This window comes from Genypterus blacodes, unplaced genomic scaffold (assembly GCF_046128005.1).
Source record: "Genypterus blacodes isolate CSIRO-AG114 ecotype Tasmania unplaced genomic scaffold, CSIRO-AGI_Gbla_v1 ptg000055l_1, whole genome shotgun sequence".
NCBI lineage: Eukaryota > Metazoa > Chordata > Actinopteri > Ophidiiformes > Ophidiidae > Genypterus > Genypterus blacodes.
Genome location: NW_027466867.1, coordinates 2,695,805 through 2,711,948, shown reverse-complemented (window position 1 = coordinate 2,711,948; position 16,144 = coordinate 2,695,805). Strand labels below are relative to the sequence as shown.

At 48.4% G+C, this 16,144-nt stretch overlaps 1 protein-coding gene across 2 annotated transcripts in view; it reads left to right on the top strand.

The window, feature by feature from the left end:
* The window catches only part of bahcc1b (BAH domain and coiled-coil containing 1b), a 48,455-nt gene that overhangs the window by 8,250 nt on the left and 24,061 nt on the right, over positions 1-16,144 (top strand). For both annotated transcript variants that reach the window (XM_076151596.1, XM_076151595.1), the window contains exon 3: positions 12,141-12,299. In XM_076151596.1, the coding sequence (XP_076007711.1) occupies positions 12,141-12,299 (159 nt within the window). The remainder of the gene's footprint in view (positions 1-12,140; positions 12,300-16,144) is intronic.

The following is a 16,144-nucleotide window of genomic DNA, read 5'->3' as shown; positions in this document are numbered from 1 at the left end:
CCAGCAGACATTAAACACACACTCTGTATACACACACACACACACACACACACACACACACACACACTACACTTAATCACATTTCCCATACATTTTTGTCAGCCCACGTCACATCAGAGCCTGGCTTATCTTCACTTTACAGGGCAGAAATCGCGGAAATGCGTCTGACTGTCTGAATATTGTTGACACATTAAAGGCATCAAGTCATCAAGCAAAGCCAGTAAAGTCATTAAAAGCATTTCCATTACAAATTAGACTAATATTTCAAGCAAACGTGAAAAATTCCAGCTATCTGAATGTTTCCCTGCTTTAATTAATCCCAGAGTGATAATGGGACGACGTTCCAGGCGTCTAAAATTGTTCCATTAATGGGAAAACAACAAATGTGGAAGAATTAATAAATGAAATAGTTTTTGATGAAGTGCAGGTTTGTTACGGTGACGGCAGACTTTTGTCTCATCTCCAGCTCTCATCCAACACGTGAACAGCTGCTTACTGTCGGTAGCGGTGATTTGAAGGGAGTGGGGTGGGTTTGGTTTGCGACATCTCTGGGGTGTGAACACACACCACCATCTGATGACTTGGCATGTGAATGGAAAGCGCCAGACTTCCTGTGTCCGTGCACTCTCCTCTCTCTCCTCTTCCCCCTTTTCTCCTCCGTCCCCTCGCTGTCCAGACCTCCCTCCCTCCCTCCGCCCGTTCCTGTCTTGTCTCTCCTCTTTTACCACATGCTCGCCCTCCCCTCTTCCTCCTCTCCTTCTGCTTTCCACTCTCACTTCCTCTTCACTCTGCGCTTCGAGTGGTCCTTCACAGCCCTTCTCTCCTTCTTCTTCCTCCTCCTCCTCCTCCTCTCTCTTCCCTGTGCTCCCTCCTCTCTTTTTGATCGATCCCCCCCACCTCTTACATCCAGCTCCCATCTCTTTCTAACTCCCCACACACCCATCGCCTTCGTTGTTAGCAGCCCGGCTTCTCTCAGCGCTCCTCCTATTTCTGTCTCAATTTCAGCCTGCTTCCTCTCCTTTTCCACATTGCCTCATTTGTTTCCCCCGCTCCCTCCCTCCTTTTCCCCATCCGCTCGGCCCCGTTGTTAACGGGCCTGTCCCGGTGCTACTCGGCCCATGGCCAACACACTAAATCAGAAACGATTGGAGGATTTGGCAAGAGGAGTAAGAGCTCAGTGCGATGCTTTTGAAGTCAGAGAAACGAGAGAAAAATGACATTTTAAACAGCCCGCAAAACACGGGGCTAAAACAGCTTCTTACTCTGTACAGGAGGAGAGGAGCGCTTTCTCGCTCTCTGTGTGTGTGTGTGTGCATCTGTGTGTGTGTGTTCTTCAAATTCAGTGCAAGGTGTGCATTGGGAATACGTGGCTGTGCTGCGGCTGCTATTTGTGATATGAATGAACGCTTAACGCTACCTTCACATGTTTTGTTGTAGCTACGCCAGAGCCCAAATCGAGCTGCGAACACATCAGTCCCACTGCACACACACACACACACACACACACACACACACAACGTGTAGTGTGTGGGGGGAAAGATGGAGGACAGTTTGAACGCGTCATAAGCGCTAACCCAAGTTAACGTTCCTTTAGCATTGCAAAAGGAACGGCACAGCTTGGAAGCAACAACTTGCTAACTAGCGTGTTGTTTTGGTATTTTCTTTGATTGCAAGCTATCTAGCTAGCTAACTAGGAAAAGCCCACTCCGAAGTCAACTTCTTGTTAAGTTGAAGGTCTGCGGTTGAGATTGTAACGTATTTGTTACTTGATAGCCAAGTGAGTTTCTGCTCATCAAACTTTCCCCACACAAAGGTGTGTGTGTGTGTGTGTTCCTGCTTTTATGGCTTTCCTCCCTCCTCTTCACAGGGGGTCAAGACAATCCCCCGTTAGCGCTACGCGACCGAGGCCTGACATCACTTACCGACCACAGACATGATGTCACGGTCTCGCCGGGAACCTCTGAAAACGCACACCCCTCGTACGGCCGCCACGGCAACGCTGGGCGACACAGACACCTGAGCGTCGTCGGCCCCGAGCTTCCTTCGCTCGGGGGGTCACGTTTACGCCTGACTCATCGCCACCCGAGCCGGCTCCTTTGACTCAGCCGGGGCCCTTTTTTTCCGCGGCTGCTGTGTTTCGCTTCTCTGCTCGATTCATTTCAGCTGTGTTTGGCTCATTCATATTGTAATGGGCTCCATTCACGGGGGTCTATGTCCAGTTTGTTTTGCTGTCAGGGGCTTAGATGGATGCAGGGGGCCGCAGGTTCATCTGGAGGTGAGGTTAAAGAAGGCAGAGCGACCAACCAGCGCTCTCTCACTCGCACGGCTGCTGTTGTACACATCAGGCGGATTAAATATTTGGTGTAAATGTACACTTAAGTCGGAAATAGGACTTAGAACTGTATGTGTGTGTGTGTGTGTGTGTGTGTGTGTGTGTGTGTGTGTGTGTGTGTGTGTGTGTGACGGAGAGAGAGAGAAAGAAAAAGAGAGCGAGAAGCAGCTGTGTGGAACAGCATGGATCGTTACACAGTGACACACATGAAAGCATTAAGTATATTCAGGAGCCTTCGTTGAATATACATGGAGCTGTGTGTGCACCTTGGGTGTGTGTGTGTGTGTGTGTGTGTGTGTGTGTGAATCCCCCTCCCATGCTCTTGCCTGAGCTGAGAGCAGAGAGAGGGAGAAAACAAGAAAAACCTAAAAAAAAACAACAACAAAGATCCGTCATCAGTCATTCATGGCTAATCAGTCTCGTGGGATGTGCTTACCACACACGCGCACACACACACACACTCTCAAACACACACACACACTGCCTCGGTCCTAATCCTACTGGGATTGCTGGTGCCTCTGTGAGTGCCTGTCTAAATTTTGGATCCAGCCTGATTAGAAGCACCCCCCCCCTCTCTCTCCCTCTCTTTCTCTCTCTCTCTCTCTCTCTCTCTCTCTTTCTCGCCCTCTCTCTTTCTATACGTCTTTTGATTGCCAGTAAAGTGTCTCTTCTCCTTCTCCATTTTCTTCTCTTGTCTCTCTTTAATAGCCGTCTTCTGTCTATTGCCTCGTGTCTGATATGTGTTTTTGCAACCTACCAACGCTCACACGCATGCATAATATAAGGGTGTGTGTGCGTGATTTCTCCCTAGTTATGCCTATATACTGTATGTGCGTGTGTGTGCCAGTGCGTCTCGCTTCATTAGAATCTCTCATCTTCCGCCTTCTTATTTCATCGGCCCCTCACTTTTTCTGTTTATTGCGCTTTTGGATTTATCTCCTCCTCTTCCTCACTGTGGATTTAATCCGGTCCATTTTCCCAATTCATCAGCATTCGTCTCCTCCACTCTTTTGTTTATTTTCTTTCTCCTCCGTCCTTTCCTCTTTATTCCTTCTCCGTGGATCTCTTCAATAATCTTTTATTCCTGTGTAAATATTACAGCAATGAAGGAATATAAAGGAAGGGAAAGCCACACTGAAAAAAAGGTCAGACCGGGTTATTCTCTTCATCTCCCTCTCTCTCTCCCTCTCCCTCTCTCCCTCTCTCACTTGCGCCCTCATCCCTCCTTCCCTCGCCCTTCCTCTCGCTCGCTCCCTTGTCGCCTCTCTCTCTCATGTTCACTGTCTGCTGATCCCGCTCTTCTCTCTTGTTCAGTCTCTTCCCCCTCACTCTGGCTCACACTGACTGTCTGACGCCCACACACACACACACACTGGCACGCACGCACGCACACACACGCACACACGCAGACACACACGCTGACACCTGCATGTCGAGCCGTTGAGGGTCTAATTTAAGTAAAGTGCTTCTCTAGGAACCACAACCCCTCTACTCACAATGATGGAGGTTGATCCGGTGCGGCGTGGTTGAACACACACACATTCAGCAGACACACACACACACACACACACACATCCTGCTCCAGCGATACAGCTATGACTCTCGATGGTGTGGGATTGAAGGAAGTAGATGTTTTATAAGTAGTAACTGTTATAATAAGGTGATATTTGATCTCTGTAGGGAAATTTCACCAGAAGGGTTTGGTGTTTTGCTCCAGGACACTTCAGCAGGGTGGATCCTTGTTGATATGGATACGGTTGAATCTGGGCGTACTGGTTGTTGCGTGTCGGCTTGGCCGCCCTGCTGCTCCACGGGGCTGTGTAGGTGTTCCTGTTTCCACAGAAGTTTAAGCAAACTTCAGGCCAAGTGCAGCGTCCTGAGTCTGGCTCCAATTACAAACCATGAAAGAGAAACTATAGTGTGGCACGTTTGTGTTAATGTTAATGGTAAGGTCATCAGCATAGCAACTACTAGATGACTAAAAATAGGTTTATCTCATTTTAAGCTGTATTTACCCATTTGTGTATTTTACTTACAATAATGTCTGAACTTTGTGACTTTTTTCGGCAAATTTGCAAGATTGAACACAAATCAAACACAAGATAAAATCCTGTATAAATATTTATACACAGTATGTATTATATTTGATGCTGAGTGGCAGAATGAGCTCAGTATAACTGCATTTATGCAGGTGGAGTCCAGCAGTGACAGTAGCAGCATATAAAGGGTTAATCTATATTTGCAGCAGTTAATACCCCATTAAAGGTCTAGAAATGATTTATTTTCTATATTCACATTTACTGCATTAATGTACACGCTTTGGGTCACTTTCTACGTTGAACACATCGTTGCTTATCTTAGCCAGCGACCAAACTGGCAGCAAAACAAGCAGAAGAAGGAAGTTGCCAAAAATCAATTCAGCTTAATTTCATCTGTGAAACTAATTTAATTGTCTGTTATATTCATTTCTAGAATCAGTGGCTTTATGGTCACAATTATAATTATTTATGTTATATTTTATTTCTATGTCTACGCTACAATCTGCTGTCTGTTTACACTTCATCATAGCTGTCTCAGAATCTGACAAAACTTTTATTTGTAAAGTTGTTTGAATTGTATTGCTGATATTTATATTTTAGTCTGATGTCTAAACGTACTCCTGTTTATTTCCTCTAACATCCTCTGCTGTTTATGCGAGACGTTGGAGCCCAACCTCACATTAGGTTCCGGCCAAATATTGAACCATTGCGCCACTGCGTCTCGTCACGGTGATAATGTCCACTTCCATGGTGTTGGACCATAATTGTAATCGGGAATCGGCGTTAATAAGTAACAGAGCCGCATAAAGGACATGTGTTTAATTTGGGTTGTGTGCTAATGCGCCTTACGTTGTAATAAGTAACCAGAAAGTCGTAAGCGTTGATAAGTGTTGAACCTGGCTGGTCATGTGACACATGAAAGGAACACACGTGTGGCTGCCATGTCGCCTCTCTCTCCATGTCGCTCTCTGCTGGCGGTGACGTCGTTTCTGACTCACTGTGTGCTGCTGCTGCCGTCTTGACCCCCCAGGTGTATTTTATCCAGGAGCCAACATCAAATCATTGCAGTCTGTGTGTGTGTGTGTGTGAGTGTGTGCTGTCTGTGTGTGTGTGTGCGGACTGAATGGACCGACCGCAGGGGCGCGGTCCGGGCATGTCTGAGTGGAGGACGACCAGGACTCCCAGAACAACAAGCTCCCTCACTGTTTACCGTGGCTGCAATGCTGAAGGCACACACGCACATGCACATGCGCACACACACACACACACACACACACACACACACACACACACACACACACACACACACACACACACACACGCGCGTGCACACACACTTGAACGAACACACATGCAAGAAGAAGCAATTGCATTATTGACTTTCACCGCAGGCTTTCCTGAAATATCAGCAACCTTATGCTTTTCATTAGTCTGTGTGTGTGTGCATGTGTGTGTGTGTGTGCGCCCTGACGTACCATTTGTGTGTCATCCTGACTGGTGCAGCAGAAGTGGTCTCGTATGACCCCTATTCCCCAAATTCCCCTGCTTCTTTGGTGAAACATGGAAAAACTTACTGACACCCCCCTCCTCTCTTTCCTGCTTCCCATATCCCTTCATGTCCCGCGTGTTCCTGCTCCTCGCGACCATATATGGCCTTTCCTCCATTGGGAGGGTGGGTTGTCAGGCAGGGCGGGGGGGCGGCGTCCAAGAAGTCTGTGGTCAAAAGCAGAAACATTTTCCTCCTCGCTCAGAGTTTACTGGAGCGTTTTGTGGGCCTCTGAGTTGCCGCTCTGCTTTGGGAAAGCTGGGCTGCAGGACTGGGATTCTGCTCTGGCTGCTGCCGTGCCGCTCTGCGCTGACACGAGGTGCCGCTCTGCACGTTTTCTCCTCATTTTTAAAAATATTTTTTTGATTCCCATCGTCTGAGTGGAGTTACAGCCGGCAGACGACACGCTTGTTAACATTCTCTGTGGCTTTTGATGGCGTGTGTGTGTGTGTGTGTGTGTGTGTGTGTGTGTGTGTGTGTGTGTGTGTGTGTGTGTGTGTGTGTGTGTGTGTGTGTGTGTGTGTGTGTGTGTGTGTGTGTGTGTGTGTGTGTGTGTGTGTGCGCGCACAATGAGATCAGGCCGCCGCCGCTGCCACTGCGCTCCCGTGCACAGAGAAAGACAGAGTGTGTGTGAGGATTTGGTGACTCTCTCTCTCTTCCTCTCTCTCTCTTTCTTTCTCTCTCTCTCACTCTCTCTCACACACACACCCTCTCATTCTTGTTCATACTTTGCTGATTTATGCGTCTCACAGGGAAATCTCTCATTTGTAGCTTTTTCATCTCATTTTCCCCTCACCTCTCTCTCTCTCTCTCTCTCTCTCCTTTTTCTTGGTCCTCTCTCTTCCCGTGGTAATGTGATTCAGTACAGCCGCTTGTCCCAGGCGACATGCCATGCTTTGCTCACACACTCCCCTCTCTCTCTCTCTCTCTCTCTCTCTCGCTTGCTAGCTCTAACATGAATGAGTCAAGAGGAATTGGTGAATAATAAGATGGAGCAGAAGGAAAAAGCTATCTGGATCTAGGAGAGCAAAAGAACTCCTTCTTCCCCCTGAACGTATTCTTTGTAAGCACAGCTTGGCCGCTTACACACACATTGAATGTGTTTGTGTCCCCGGTGCCATAATGCTTTTATGGACCTTTTTGTGTGTGTGTGTACGTATGTGTGTGTGTGTGTGTGTGTGTGTGTGTGTGTGTGTGTGTGTCTAAGCTCTTTCCACAACCGCCTTGTTTGAGTGGCCCTGTCACTTCTGCAATTCCGTGGTGTCAAAACAGATCAGAAAGGTCTGGCTTGACTCCTGCCCCTAAAACACACACACACACTCACACACGTGCGCACAAACAGACATCGAAAAGGCTCAGTGCCAGGGATCTTGGTGGTTGGAGGCTTGTGAAAGGGTCGGACTGACGAGAGGTTGCCAAGTGTACGGCAATAAGCGTAACAGCCAAGCTAATGAGAGTCAGAACCTCTGACACACACAAACACACACACACACGCACGCACGCTGGTACATACTGTCACACTCATGCTCTCTCAATAGTCACCACCAGTCTGAAGAACAGAGGAGGGGAGAGGTGTGTGAGTGCGTGTGTGCGTGTGTGCGTGCGTGCGTGCGTGCGTGCGTGCGTGCGTGCGTGTGTGTGTGTGTGTGTGTGTGTGTGTGTGTGTGTGTGTGTGTGTGTGTGTGTGTGTGTGTGTGTGTGTGTGTGTGTGTGTGAGAGAGAGTTAAGTATATCAGAGTGTGGACAGAGGCTTTTGTTAATTGGCAAAAGTGACAATAGAACACGAGAGAATATTGATCTTCAATCGGATGGATATCGATTTTGTCTACCAACTCGCCATCCCTCCAGGTGTGTGTGTGAGAGAGTGTGTGTGTGTGTGAGAGAGAGAGTGAGAGAGAGAGAGTGTGTGTGTGCGTGTATTGATCAGCTGCAGTCCATTCAGACAACAGAGAGCTGCAGTGAAGGAATATCACTCCATTACTTTATCTGTGTTTGCTTCTTTCTTCTGGTGACATTGCTTCCCCCTTCCAGTCCTCTAGCGTCTCCACCAACACCCCTCCCTCCCTTTGGCGTCTTCCCTTTCTCCTCTTCAGCTTGCCTCCTCCTCCTCCCTTCTTTCTCTCTTTAGAATGGTGAAAAACCTTGGGACAGTCTGGTCTGTTATCTGTTGTCTCGCTTTTTTGTCTCACTGTAGATTTCGCCCAGCATTCTTTCAGCACATAAAAGACGATGCAGGGTTGTTTTTCTCTCTCTCTCTCTCACACACACACACACACACACACACACACACACACACACACACACACACACACACACACCCACACTCTACGGATCAGCTGGTTGACCAAGGCAGGTCCGGATCCGTTTGAATGTTGAAATGAAAAAAATAACCTTGACATTTTTGGGGGTTTAGTTTGGTGCTTTATCTTCATTTTGTCACTTTTCTTTGGATTTGTAAAGCCGTTTCCACTTAAACGTGCCTTTCAAGCATTCTGAGCATTCCTGATTGATCCCCCCTTAATTAAAACTGTCAAACTATGCCTTAAAGGTGTGAAACGGCGAGCGTGCTCACATTCAACCAAACGCGTGACATTTTTCTTTTCCAGGCAGTGTAGCACAGTCGAGTTCCGATGCCAAAATATCTTCACGTTCTGGTTTGTGGCTATTTTCTGCCTCTTGTAGATCATTTTCCTCTTTCATCTGGGTAAGATTGGGTCTCTTGGTGGTGCATGTGTGGCACAGGGTTGAAACCCTCCACCTTTCTTCAACGGCAGAACCTCCAGGGAACCAAGCAGTGACAAGGAAGACAAGAATCCCCTCAAAAATCTAATAAAGTATTCAAATCGTCTCCTAGTTTCAAGTTTCAAGTGTCAAGTTTCAAGTCCTAGGGTGGAAACATTCTTCCAAAGATGTAAAACAAAACCTGTTCATTAATCCCTCAAACTTTACTTAAGAGACTTTCAGTAAACAGCTAAACAAACATAAATGCAACGGTTTTTTGTTGTGGTCTCTGTTTCTTTGGCAACCTGGAAGTCCCCTTTCATAATCGGTTCATACGGATCAACGGCCTGCTCTGGCTTCAGCGCTTAACATGAATATTTTCCAAGAACTCTTTGAACCTCGAACTCCACATCTCTAACCTCAGTAAGTGTGTGATGACGTCATGCAGCAGGTTCCTCTCTGCTTGGTTGTATGAAACACACCGGGCCCGTTTCCATACTAAATCCCGACTCAGACGCAGGCGGCTTAAACATTTTTGCGGCTATCAAACTCTGTAGTGGCGGCGCAGGAGACACATCCACATCGCATCACTCACATTTGGCCGTTTATCCATGAGAACACCGAGGATGTGCCAAGCAGCAAATTCGCCCAGAAAAGCGAGGCACGTTTCCAGTAGCTTCTTTATAAAGCGTGTTGTTGAGTGGATTTTCCTCTCAGCAAATCGCATTACAGTCAATCACAAACAAACTGCGGCAGATTTTCTCTCTTGTGTGAAGAGAAACGATAGTCTTGCTTTTATTTCTTTGGTTAGTCGACATCTGCAGCGTTTTTGGAAGATCCCAGCGTCAGATTCTTGCTTTTGTGATGATGTCATGCTTTTTTTTTTAAGGGAAATAGGTCAATCAAAGACAGGGAAGAGTAGACGTCACGCGTTAATCCAACTTTTCAGCGTCCAGGCGGGGCGTTTGAGAGCTGCAGGACACTGAAGAGAGGATGCAGCGGCGACAGATGGAAAGGGAATGTGCAGATCGGGATAAAACAAAAGCGGAAACAGAGGGCAGGAAGAGAAAAAGAAGAAAAAACAAAACACGGGGCCCCCGAAAATAAGGTTTACGTTAGCGGCTGGGCCCCTGAGATGATTTTCCATATCAGCAGGCCAGAGGGAGCGACGGGCAAATATGATTTTCTCCTCAACTCGCCGACAGAAGACAGACAGAGAGGGAGGGAGGGGGGGGGGGGGGGTGACAGGAAAGAGGGAGCATGAGGGGGAGGGGAGGAGAAGATGGAGAGAAGGAGAGTAAGATGAGTAAATGGAAAAAAGATGGGGGGAGATCTGAGGGGGTGAGGAGATTAAAGAGAGGCTGTGGGAAGAAACTCAATAAGGAATGCAAAGTATTCACCAAAACACACCAATCAATACGGCTGCTACGGACATCCGTGCGGTTTCTCCAAATGCGTGGCTCGCCCAGCTGCAAAGAGGGTCCCTCTCTCTCTCTCTCTCTCTCTCTTTCTCTGTTTGTGTTTGTTTGTGTGTGTGTGTGTGTGTGTGTGTGTGTCTTCTATGGGCTGTGTTTTATGATGACGGGCTGAAAAGGCTGCTGATCTACCGTTGTACGGGAGTGGATTTGGAGGTATATAAAGAAGAAGAAGAAAAACGGGGGAGAGAGAAAGAGAGAGAATGGATGAATGTATAGGAGGGCAAAGATTTGGCTGAGATTCCTGAAAAGCTTCTCTCTCTTTTTTTGGCTTGCTTAGAATTTATTATGGCTACAGAGTGAAAATATAGAGTAGAGAAAACAGGGAATTCTACTTTTAAATCGTCTGGAGAGTGTGTGTGTGTGTGTGTGTGTGTGTGTGTGTGTGTGTGTGTGTGTGTGTGTGTGTGTGTGTGTGTGTGTGTGTGTGTGTGTGTGTGTGTGTGTGTGTGTGTGTGTGTGTGTGTGTGTGTGTGTGTGAGTGTGTGTGAGTGTGAGTGAGTGTGCTTTGATGGGATCCAGCTGTAAAAATAGACCCCCTTCACTACACACACAGATACACACCCTCTTTCTGATTCGTCTCTTAATCCAAACCACTCTCTCTCTCTCTCTCTCTCTCTCTCTCTCTCTCTCTCTCCCCCCCCCCCCCTCTCTCTCTCTCTGCCTGCCTTGTGTGTGTGTGTGTCAGAGCGAGGGAGAGTGCTGAGGCAGAGATGATAGCGAGAGAGAGTGAGATAGAGAGAGAGAGACAGATTGGCAGACAGTCGAAGGCACTTGTGGTTGTGGTTGTTAGGGCGGCGGGTCATGGTTGAGGTGTGCATACTGTACACACGTATGTGTGTGCATGTGTGTGTGTGTGTGTTTGTGAGCCGACGCGGATGAGGACTGTTGTGGTTGTGGTAATTGTCTCTGATGCGAGGCAACGTTTATGGGTAACGACACAACCCGCCACCTCGCTCTCTCCCTCTCTCTCTCTCTCTCTCTCTCTCTCTCCCCCTCTCTCTCTCCATCCTCTCACTAATTACCTGATTCCCCGTGGATTTGTTTCCTCCTTCCCCCCTACAACTGTTCGGGTTGTTCCCCTAAATGAGAGCAGGCTGATAAATGGAGAATTCATTCAAAACCGAAGCAAACCGACCGGCGCCTGTTTGCCTTTCTGACAGCGTGCAGATCAGAACGCACGAGCGCCTAATCCCACTCTTAGTCCCGTCTCGGTCTGGGGTTTACGCCACAGCCTTTCATAATTTGTTCAAAACACTTATTGAAATCGTTCGACTGAGTGGAGGATTTCCCCCCAAAACAAGCTTGCAAAAGGGTTTGTGTCTGTCTGTCTGTCTGTCTGTCTGTCTGTCTGTCTGTCTGTCTGTCTGTCTGTCTGTCTGTCCTCTGCTGCGTCTCTCTGCCATCCTGCTGGAGGAGACGGGCACAGATTTGTCCTCAGCAGCTCCAAGTCACAAAGGCACAAATTGTGGCAAATGTGACGTTCAGGTGCCTTAACTCATCGATTTCTGGGAGCTTAACCCATGTTTGTTACTCGATTTATGCTGATGTTTAAAAGATGCAGTTATGACCTAAATACGTGTGTAATTAGAGTTTAAACGTACTGAGTTGACAGGGGAAATACTCTAAAGGAGTTTTCAAGAGTTATAATTTGCAGAATTACCACTAAAACATAATAATGAATGATTGAGACCCAATTTAGAGTTTGAATAGCTTTGAATAGCTCGGAGAAAGTCTTTTTTATCTTCACCGGCCTGCTTTGCCTGTGTACTATGCTCTTGCTTGTGACAGGAACACGGCTCATGTTGAGACGCAAAGCTCGGCCGAGCTCTCATCGCTACGAGCGACGCATTCGGTCACATTTCCCTATCCAAACAGTCGACTTAATGAAGGTTTTCAGATTTGTTTGTTGACAAGAGCTGGAGCTTTTAAAGTTGTGCAGTTGTGGCTCTTGCTCAAGGGCCCGTCGGTAGCCTTCTCATCCGCCGCCTGACCCCCTTCTCCCTGTCTGTGTGTGTGTGTCTCAGGTGCTTCCTTCATGGGTTCCTTCCTGGCCAGCAGTTTGGGGTCGCCACCCTCCCACCCGGCTCACCCCTCGGGACCTGCTGCCTCGCCCTCCTCCCCGTCCTACAGGGGAGGGCCACATTCGAGCGCCTCCCCCATCTGGTTCCCCCACTCACATGAAGGTAACACACACAAACACACACACACACACACTCTCTCTCTCTCACACACACACACACACACACACACACACACACACACACACACACACACACACACACACGAGGCAGCCCAGAGTGCCTGGGTCTGTGGTTAATCCAGGGTCTTGGTTTGGGATTAGATAGAGACGGAGCCATTAAGTGGTTTAACCATCGCTGAGCTGAGGCCAAACACGCGCAGCAGCGACGCCTCAGAGGATGCTACTTATAGACACACACACACACACATTTAATGCATGCACAGACGTACATAAGTGGTAAATGGATGCATGACACAAACACATCGCTCCGTTCTGGCTCTGCATTGTGTGTGTGTCTGTGTGTGTGTGTGTGTGTGTGTGTGTGTGTGTGTGTGTGTGTGTGTGTGTGTGTGTCTGTCAGTAGTTCCGTTCTTGAGCGAAGCAACGTTCTCAAAAGTAGCGCACAACTGAAACCTTCCTCTTCCTCTCCCTTTGACCTTTACACACACACACACACACACACACACAGAGAGAGTCAATGAAATCATCAGTAATTGACCAAAACAATCTTTGTGCTCCTCTTTCCTCCTCCCTTTTCTCTCCTCCTTTCTCTCTGTCACCCCCCCCACACACACACACACCCCCCAGGCTCTTCTTGGGGTGAGTCTTAAATTACAGCACCCCCAACTGTACAAACACACACACACACAAACACACACAGACACACACACACACCCTGAAACTTACCCCAGTTTCCACCGTCCTCTCCTCTCTCACAGCCCCTCCTCCTCTGACCGCAGCCCCGCCCCCGGGGCCCCTTTTGGGCCAACCGACCTCCAACGGCCCCCTTCCTGATCACACACACACACGCACACATGCGACTGTGCGCATCCACGTGCGCGGCGTCCTCTTTCTGTGACTGTTAACCGTTTGTGGTGAGACAGCAAACTGGCCTCAGTTATCTGTCCCTCTCAGGTAGGAGCGCGCACGCAGTCGTATTTCTCTTTGACAGCGCGATGAGCCCAAAGAGATAATCTGCAGAAGAAAGAAACGCTTCCGCCACAGGGTCTGTTTCTCAACCAACTGAAAACGGTCAGGATGTCACGTCTCAGCCCACCTTCAGGAAGCCTTTGATAGCTGCCGTCGCCGTCGAAAGCTCTTAAAACACGTGCAATTAAACCGGCGCCGACATCTGTACTTTAATTCCGATTTCCCTTGACTATCGATTAAACACGAGCGCCTGGCAGGTATCTCAACGTTAAACGCCTCGTCAAATAAACGCCTCCCTGCAGGCGTCGGACTAAGTGACAGGCGGATATCAAACGTCCACATTTGCAGCAGAAGCCTGAGACCAGTAGACCTCCTTAGACCAGCATGGACCAGTTTAAGACGCGATCCAGTGTTGTGGACTAAATGAGGAGAAGTGGCGAAAGAGAGAGTTGCACGATTCCTCATTCAATTCCAAAACGCAATCATAAAAACGGAATAAGAGTCGGTTGCCATAGTTTCATTTGCCAAATAATCGATTTGTAAATTCTTTCTCTGAATTCGATGACGAAGGTCCCGGTTTGCTTCCCTGTTGTTGGTTTGTACGAGCGATCCGGTCCCTTTTGCCGCAGCAGTGACTCCTATTGGTTAGACGAGGGAACTGCGGGTGAGCAGGCGGAGGTGGCATGTAGGAAAAACCTGTACTTTCCAAATTGGGACAAAAATGTCTCCACCAACGTCCTCAAGGTGCTTTGTCTTCTTCTTTATCGCAAAAGGTAACGATCGCACAAGTGCATCGTGACAACTCTGCCTTGTAGTTTCCTGATTTCCTCTCACGTCTCTTCCAGTACAGAGCGCCATCGTCTATTTTTACACATTTTTTTTCTGAATGCATCTGAAACAAGCTTACATGAATTTCCTGTTTTTTCCCTTTTTTTACGACGGCCTCATTTGTAACTCGTCAGGCGCTAAATATCAGCAGTTAAGCCCTGAGAATGAGCGACTCAGTGCAGCGCTAACGTGGCCGCCAGCGAGAGAGAGAGAGAGAGAGAGCGAACGAGCGAACGCCTGAAATCAGATTCATAGAAAGAGTCGGGAGAGCGAGGCAGCGAGAGAGAGAGAGTGTGTGTGTGTGTGTGTGTGTGTGTGTGTGGAGGGAGAATATGTGTGCCTATCAGACAGATTTTGTGTTTGTGTGGCTCAGCTTTGATGTCTGAACACACACATACACACGTGCGTGCTCACACACTCTCGCCCGCTCGCACGCGCACACACACTACAAATGATTGTTTTTAAGAATTCCAGCCAGGGAGCTCCTGTAGGCGGTCTGCCAGCTGGCCGCGGTCCAGAGAGTGGAGCGTAGCCAGCGCCGAGCGAAGAAACCTGGCTGCTACACACACACACACATACACAAACACACACACACACACACACACACACTGCCGACACGCACATACACAGTCACAGATGAAACGTTCAGGAAGAAATGCACAGTTTTTCCCCCAAAACCACATATTCCCTTACATGCACATACACACACAGAAACACACTCTCTCCCTCTCCCTCATACACCCACACACACACACACACACACACACACACGTACTTCCTCGCTCGCCCTCCTTCTTCCACACCTGTTCCAGTTTTTTTGTCTCCTCTCTCTCTGGTCCTCTCTCTCATCTCGGCCATCTCAAAGCTCTCCACTTCCCTTTCACTTCCTCCTTTATCTTCCACCCTTTACACACCACTCCCACCATCACACACACACGCACACACATGCACACACACACACACACACTCTCCCTGCTCCCCCAGAACCCCCTCAATACCACACACACATCACCAGACTGAGGGCTTCTCATATTGACAGCACAGATCTTCTGGTCTTATCCTCCTTTCCACTGTTTCTGTCGTTCATTCAGTCACTAACTCTCCTCCTCCTCCTGTCCTCCCCTCCCTCCCTTCCTCTTCCTCCTCTCTTCCTCCCCTCCCTCCTTCCAAGCTTTAACGCTCATCATTACTCGGGGGATTGGCTTTAGATGGCTGATAGAGCCTTTTGGCTAATTGTCGCCATTTAGATTCACTGGTTGTTAACCAGTCAGAGTAATCACACACACACAACAAGCACACACACACACACACACACACACTCATTCATTTACAGCACACACACACAGGCGAGCTTAGTTCCACACACACAGTCATACCTAACTACAAATACACAGATCAACACACACACACACACACACACACACACACACACACACACACACACACACACACATGCTGGGAGCAGTGAGGGGGTGTTGGTGGTTTAGCAGAGCGACTGTGGAATGCGTAGGATGAGTTTTTATGGAGTGCTGTTTACTTTGGCCACCACCGTTAAACTTTTAACGGCTGCCAATTAACGGGCCGGCAAGGACACTCTGTGGGGCATGAAACCAGCTGCTGGAGGACACACACACACACACACACACACACACACACAATCCAGGCCTTATGTGTCCCTTCTGCGAGGTGTGTGTGCGTGTGTGTGTTGGAGAGCTTCACATATGTTTTGTGTACATGTCCGTTGGAGATTTTGCTTTTTTTCCCCCTCAAATAACCCTCACCGTCAGCACCGCCATGACAACCGCACAGGCTACATACAAACACGCACACACGAGCACGCGGCGACCCTCACCCCATCCGCACACCCTGCCTCCCCCTTCCCCACACAACCGCCGCCTCCTCTTTCCCAGGATTCAGCGCAAACGTCCTTGAAGATGAGGAACAGAGTGGAATAAACATTTACCTCCCAGTGACCTCCTGGGAAGTGTGTGTGTGTGTGTGTGTGTGTGTGTGTGTGTGTGTGTGTGTGTG